The sequence below is a fragment of the Meleagris gallopavo genome, unplaced genomic scaffold (assembly GCF_000146605.3).
Source record: "Meleagris gallopavo isolate NT-WF06-2002-E0010 breed Aviagen turkey brand Nicholas breeding stock unplaced genomic scaffold, Turkey_5.1 ChrUn_random_7180001838003, whole genome shotgun sequence".
Classification (NCBI taxonomy): Eukaryota; Metazoa; Chordata; class Aves; order Galliformes; family Phasianidae; genus Meleagris; species Meleagris gallopavo.
Genome location: NW_011108187.1, coordinates 1 through 7816, shown reverse-complemented (window position 1 = coordinate 7816; position 7816 = coordinate 1). Strand labels below are relative to the sequence as shown.

Sequence of the window (7816 nt, the reverse complement as noted above, 5' to 3'; positions counted from 1 at the left end):
AAGACACATCATACATAATAGTACTCCAATTCAAACCTTTACAACCTTTAGAACTAAAATAAATTACAACAATCAAACAGCTCCATACAAAGTAAGAAGGCACTTCTTTAACCCACTAACAGTTCTAAGTAGGAGAACACGAGGGTCTAAGATTCACAACAACCACTGTAACTTATATTTTCAGGATAAAAGTAATGAGAGTAGGGAGAGAAACCTCTGATTTCCATTCCCTATTAAGTATCTAATTACCATCCTTAAATACAAGTCTGCTGTATAATCAATCTTTTTACTCTGAACGAGCTACTGTAACATCAATCATTTCAACCTTGGAATGATGGCAAGTACTTGGTAGTTAGCCTGCTGTATCTCCCACATGACACACAACTGATTAAGAAAACAGGAAACTGCAAGCACATCACAAGATTTTTATTGGCAATTGTAGAAACTCCCACAGCAAATGCATTCTTGTTTCATCAATAGTTCCTTTTTTTTTTTTAAAGCCAAAAACTATCAACACACTCAATTACACTCAAGATTCAGCTCTTACCTCCGCATTTTTCAGGGCCTTTGTTTATCTCACTGGTTTCTTTCTTACAAGATTCTTTCTTAGAAGACTCTTTTTTAGATAATTCTTTCTTAGAAGATTCCTTCTTTGAAGATGGAAGTCCTTGTTCATACATCTGTGGGAAGAAAAAAAATGTACAAAATATTATCCTTGTGTATCCTCTTCCACAATAAAATGACATCACAAAATACACTGGTTCATCATGCTATCATCCATAACCATAGAAAGCATTTTAACTTTGCCAGCAGTAAAATGTTCGTCTTCTAACAGCAATTTTAAGACTCATGCAATAACGAGTTTTGCAGCCAGGAATTTCCACAGACAAGACAATTCATATCACAGTAACAGGGAAAGTTGACCATCACTGCATGATGATTTGGGCTCTGTCGCTACATCACCGTCAAATAAAAGCCAAGCCCCCACGTTATGTACAAGTTCCTGTGGAAAAATTTTCTTCCCATTTCCAATATTCCTACCTGTTGCAGGATACACGCTGGACACACTGTAAATTCTTACCTTTACAAAAGAGCTCTGTGAATGCTTTTGGTCTTTTTGTTGCTTTTTTTCCTCCTTCCCAGGCTCATATACTCGAACCCTTGCACAAGTCATCATACTTTCAAAATACAAGTAGACAGGATCCTTGTCCTCCTCTCGAATCTACACAAAAAAAATACAACCTCTCCATTCTGGATGTGCACTAGATTTATAAAACACTTTCGCTTTCTAAAAGAATTTAATATTAACGCTACAGTAGAAAATATCAGAATATTTGAAGTTGAATCTTTCCTCTTTCCCCACCTATGGAGGTTTTCAAAGCTAGGTTGGATGGCGCCCTGTACAATCTGATCTAGCTGGTAGCAACCCCAGCTAGAGGGGCTGTAACTAGATGATCTACCAATCTCCCTTCCAATTCAAGCCACTCTATAATATCATAGCTCAGTCTACAGATTGCTCCCAAATTACACAGAGGAAGAAAAACAGGAAAAAAACGTACCTGTTTAAATTCTCTTCTCAACAGAGAAAGAAGTCCTGAAGTGTCATTCACCATTTAACTATCTGATAAATAGAGCACCAACTCTGACATATTTTCGTCTTTAAACATAACTAGACTCAACTTCACTACTATTCTTCATCTATGACTGCTATTGCTTGTGTTAGATAAAGGTGAGGGGAGAGGAGAGGCAAAGACTCCTACAACACTGGCAGTGAAGCCACAAACAAGAACACAAAAGCTTCTACAATCACAGTGATCCTCTGTGTCACTATTCAGACTTTTTTCACAAGTAAGTTATTAACAAGGCTACATTCTGTAGATAGTAACTTCTACAAACACTACAGGACAAGTAATCATTTTACCCATAAACAGCATATATTACTGCATTATTTAATAGGTCATCAGCAAATCATTACCACCTTTCTCACTGCTACAGTAAACTCTCAACAGAAGACTACCGTAGTTAAAGAGATACATGTATATGTCAATTCATCCTAGCTTATCAACATGCCTATCATCTCATTTTATCTCAAATATACAGAAGTTTTTAGCAACGTTTGCTTTAATTTTCAGCTTAAAAAAAAAGAATATCCCATTTCTTACCACGGGGTTGGGTTTAGGAGTATACACTCTGCCTGTTTTCACTCCACTGGAAGATCTATGTTTACTAGAAAGCACAACTTCTGGGTTAGGCAGGACTGTAGATTTAACTGGTTCAATAACAGATGGTGTTGGAATGTAAATAGGTTCTGGATCTATTTCACCTTCTACTTTTACCCACAATGGACAATTCCTAAGAGGCTTTTCTGGCTCTGAGTCACAAATAGCTGGGGAAAAAAAAAAACAAAACAGTAATAAATTTAAAAAAACAGTAATTTACACAAGTGAAAACTAACGTAGCATGGCAGCAATGAAAATCTGAGTTTGAGTCTAAAGTCTAGCCATATACCAGTAACTAATTCACACTGAATTAAAAATATTGGTATCTGTTCTTGTCTCAAATTCTAGTGAGAAGCCACCAAGGATTTGTCCACAAATGAAAATGAGAAAGATTCTATGCTAATCACTGTTTCCTAGCTGTGCTAAGACAGCAGATTAAAAGACCACTACAGAGCTGGGAATCTTAAAAGACAGCAAACACAAATTTCAAACATCTAAAAAATATACTTTATAGCACAACTACACATAAAAACTTGTTTACTCTATTGGAACACCACATAGCATCATTTTTTACCGTTGATAAAATTATTACTAGAACAAAGCTGTAAGTTCATAGGCAATTTCTGTCATATTTCTGAACATGCCTTAGAACAGGTCTAAAACTACTCAACTATTTCCACCAAAGTCAGTGAAATATAGTTATATACAGGAACTGAAAATAAAGCTCCAGATGCTTACTTGGTAAGAGGGAGAGAATGAGTAGTAGACAGCAAAGATTACCAGCAGCTATAGCAGTAATTATTTCCATATACTTAGTCTCTGAAGATATTTAGAGGGTTCACAGAGAGTTAAAATTACCAATAAGAAACTAGTTATTTGAGCAAGACAAATGACTGAATAATGCAAAAAAGCCTGTAATAGATAAGAGTTACTAAAAGGGAAAAGGTGTGATTACCTACCAGTCAGTTACACCAAGATAAGCATTGCAGAGATCTCTCAGAGCTCATTCCCATTTCTGGATTTAGTAACGGAATCCCTACTAGAACCTAAAAACATTTCCTGGCAAGGCAGCTGATTTCAGGGAAGTTTAAGAAATTGCTTTCTACCCAGCAATACTCACTGTATTCCACTTTTTTTCTTTTCTTCTTGTCTTTCTGCTTCATCTCATCTTCTTCTCCCACACCCTCTTCTTCCACATCTTCATCCTCTTGCTGTTCTTCTTGTGATCCATAGAACACAAGATTTCCACGCACAGCCTTTTTCAGTATTTTTTTATGTTTTGATCCACCCTTCACTACCAGTACTTTTCTCTTCAGGCAAGTACACCCAAACATACAGTCTGGCCTGCGGCAATGGGTAGGCTGACGTTTTTCCAGTGCTAGACTGGCACATATACAACCCAGCCGACAGAAATCGTTATTGCAAGGAGGTGCTCGTCGTCGTATTATTTTATGGATAGGTTTGTTTTTGAGAGAAGCCTGAAAAAGTTTTAGATAGTAAGTAAACACTTGAAATTTTAGCAAGGTGAAATCAAGCAAATGTGAAATTGCTATTCCAAGTTCATTCAGAATTATACCTCCCTCTTACTACATGGTCTGGTTATCCATAAAAATTTGTCACATGTATGGAAAAAATACAATAGAGAAGAGTTTACATTTTAATATTATGAGACACAATTTGAGACAGTTGAACAGCCTCTTCAAGAAGTGGGCCGCAAAGAAAGCAGTTTATCATCTGACATCAAAGTTACATCACGTTTTTTGTTTTGTTTCTGGTTGTTTGGTTTTTTTTGGAGTTAGCCCTACTGAAAAAAAGAAGTGTCAAATAGTAAGGAAATGCAGTTACTGAATAGCAACTGTATCAATTAGAACTTTTAACAGGGAAATTGAGATAATTCATAATTAACAATGCCTATCAACATGTTATTAATACAATTAGTATTTCCACATGCTGTTTAGACAGCAGTTCTAAACTTCCAATATAAAGGCTACAACACAAAGGAAGAACATGTTTTGTCATGCTCATTAGCAGCCTCAGTCTTACTTTCTGCATCTACAGGCAGCTTCAATAACTACAGATAATTGAGAACGCAACAGTACTGAAGGAAAGAAAAATACTGCTATCTACCTGAGCTGTAAGCAGGGTAGCCAGGGAGATATCTGCTCGTTCTTCTGTAATGTAGGTTCGTGGTTTGCCATCCCAGAGAGCACAGTCTTCCAAGTCCATTAGCTTTACTTGAGACTTAGACAAACCTGGCGGACGAGCTGCTTGTTGCTGCTGTGGCGTGTGGCGCAAACTTATTTGTTTTGGCAGTATGCTTTCATCCAGATTTGGCATCAGGAAACCATCTGCTTGGTTAGTCAAAGAGCTACTTGAGAGAGACTTAGCAGCCTTTTCCACTGATGCTGAAAAGTTCTGTTTCTGCTTGGCAGAAAAAGGCGAAGGCAGTATAGGCTTGTAGGATGATTTCCCTCTACTGTTTGAAGATGCCTGTCTGTTTTGAGTCCTTGCCTTCCTAGAGGTAGATGACAGGGAAGCGGGCTTGAACGTGTAAGATGTGGATGGAATTACGGTGGATTGCTTCTTCAAAACACTGTCTAGTGTTCGCACATAGCTAGTGCTCTTGGTGGGAAGCTGATATACCACAGGGGAAGTGGGTGTGCTAGAAGAGAATCCCATACTCGTTTCCATCAGCTTTCCTTCATTTTCCAGGTACTCATCCAGCTTGTCACTACAGAATGCTGAGCGATTCTTCAAGGAACCTTCTGAACTGCCACCTAAATAAATGACGAGCATTTTAACTAGCCCCTAGGAGAGCAAACTGACAGGCTTTACCTTATATATATATATAATTAAATCTTATTAAACAGTATAGAAGAGTTACATACTTCTTTAAAGATGTATGTAATTCCTTTAAGAGTACAACACACAAATATCAAATATAAGCTCAATCTGAAACACAGCCAGCAGTCTAAACAACTCTTTTTAAGGAAAGTATAAGTATATTCATTCACAGAAAGAGAAAGTCTTCAACAGTCAGTGTTTCTGTGCAGCTTCCTTTTGTTTGTCCTAAACATGTATCCCACCATGTACCTGGCAACAGCAGAATAAATCTGTAACACCCCAACAAAATACAGTATTCAAGTGCAGAGAGTACAACAGAAATATTTTACCTAATTTCCAAATAAGACCTGGCAAACTGCTAAATACTCATTTCTTTCTGAGGCAGGGCAAAGTAGTTGAATATATAGAAGTATTCACCTAGCTGGAGTTAAAAATACATCCAATATAAAAGAAAATCACTTCAAAGTCTCTAAGGCAATGGAATTCTGGACATACTATACTGCTCCCCAGTTTAAACCAAAACTGATGAACAAAATTATTACAATTTTGATTTTCACTGAAACCTTATGTGTAAAACAGAATATGTTTTGTTGTTGATTCTGTTCATTTTATCATTTTCAGTTTCTTTTTTCCCCTCGTAAGCGCTCATTCTTGGTTGTTCATGGAAGTAGTAGCAATATTCAAGAGAGTCTCCAAACAAAAATAAATCTCTCATTAAAATACACACTATAACTGAATTGCAACACCTCCCCAATGTTAAGATAAAGATCTTAGAAATATCTGCACTCATGTCATTACTTTTGTTTTAATCCCGTTCTGTTTTTTTCTACCTTCGTTTCTAGAAGCACCATGAAGCTTCCCTCGCCAGCCTTTGATCTTTCTGAAATCATTTGTCTTTCCTGTTCTGGAAACAAAAGGAAATCCAGTATCTGGAAAAGAAGAAAGCTAGCCTCAGTTCATAAATCAAGATTGATTGTTACAAATGTCCTAGTGAACTGTTTATTTCTTTTCAGAGATACATGTGACAGCTCTGTCAAATAACCCATCATTTCCAAGTGCTAAAGTGTAATGTAAATATACTAACAGGGTCCTTTGTAGCTGTTTTATATACTGCTATGCTAGGCTAGAAATAATTGCCCTTGACAAAGAGCTGGACTAGGGTGTTCCAAATTGGATCTGCCTCCTTTGTGGTGTAGACAGGTCTGAGACACAAGGTCTGCCTCTTTACCAGCTCCAAAAACAGTACAGGGAGAAAACAACAGCAGTCAGAATACCAAAGCAAGACAGAGACATTGGAATTAACCACTCTGCACTTTGTTTAGCAAACACGCTTACTGTTAAAAAACAGTATTTGCCAGTAGTAGAATCAGTCACATTTTAATGAAAAATGCATTTGTTTGGATACTAAATAAATTAATACAAGAAATAGTAATTTTACAAGTACATTTCATTGAAAGCTTTGTAAAAAATAATAATAATAATACAGTCAAATATAAAACTAAATAGTCTTTAAAGTATTTTGATTATGGACTTTTCTGTTTTCACTGCTTTTGGAAAGCTTAATATTCCTGTCCTACTGAAAAAGAACACTACCTCTGAACAGCATCAAGTCCCAAATCCCTCTGATCGCTGTCAATATAATGTAATACTTTCAGCAGATTAATGTTCTACTCACCTGGAGAATTGGGGTTTGTTCCTGGATAGCTCCACAAAGAATAATTTGAGTAGGAGAGAGGAAGCTGCACACCCAAGTATTTCAAGTCAATGCTCATTGTTGGGTCCACAGAATTTAATTTCAATCCCACTGCAGGAAGCAATTATCAGCATCAATGCAGCAAGACGTTAAGAAGAAAAAAAAGTAAGGATGTTTATTAAAAAAAAATAAAGTTTCACATTACATAAAGACTTTTCTAGCATTCATCCATGTCTTAAGGGTTCTGAAAAAAAACATTAACAACTGTTACTTGCAATGGATCCTCAACAGGTATGAATTAAAAAGTATTTTAGGGAGATGAAAATGGAATGACTTGATACTTTTTTTTGACTGCTACTGAAGTTTCTGCAGAATTTTAGCAATCAGAATGTCAGCGTTCTATTCATTTCCACAATAAAGCTGTATTCAGTATTCAGCTCTCTCAGGATCTCTCCAAGAGCTTTTTCCATCCCCTTGCCCCCTCACCGTCCTTACAGATAAGCCTGAAATTAGCTAGCCAGCCATCTTGTTGTTTTGCAATAAATCAACCCTCCTGCCTTTTTTCTATCTTTCTTTTTTTTTTTTTAAGTCAGGGAGAACATTGTGTGTGTTTCTATAATTCTATGGCTAAAATGAAACAAAACAGTCAGCTTTGTTGAATGGCACTGGTTTGGACACTTAACTGCTTGTTAACATCTTCCTTACCTCCCCCAAATGCTTAGAAAGGCTCATCTTAGCCACAAAAAGTGTCTTTATGAATTAGCAAATCGGGTAAGGACACAGAAATAATGAGGAAAGCAAAAGCTAGCATAACTACTATTCAGCAAGTGAAAGAATATATGGCTATCCAACTCAGCTCAGTCTGGAGTAGAGAATATTTACTTCGTTTGGTTTTGGTGTTGTGTTTGGTTTTTTTTGCTTTGTTTTGTTTTCCAAAGAGAAACCTATGAACAGTGCTGCTGTTGCCGAAGTCTGGGAATCAGTATTAAGTATGCAAGATTTGAAATAAAAATGTATTACTTGACAATGCTCAGGACAGATGAAGTGGTATCTGCACATA

General features: G+C 36.6%; 1 protein-coding gene across 1 annotated transcript; it reads right to left on the bottom strand.

Annotated features, from left to right (window-relative positions):
- Window positions 1–497: 497 nt before the first annotated feature.
- On the bottom strand, window positions 498–7326 carry LOC100547415 (MAX gene-associated protein). Its single transcript, XM_010726553.3, has 7 exons — window positions 6739–7326; window positions 5894–5992; window positions 4347–4996; window positions 3340–3697; window positions 2163–2386; window positions 1082–1222; window positions 498–680 (listed from the first exon to the last, which is right to left on the bottom strand). Exons 1-7 carry the CDS (start codon window positions 6833–6835, stop codon window positions 537–539), a joined length of 1713 nt encoding a protein of 570 aa, XP_010724855.1. The 5' UTR covers window positions 6836–7326; the 3' UTR covers window positions 498–536.
- Between the last annotated feature and the right edge of the window lie 490 nt (window positions 7327–7816).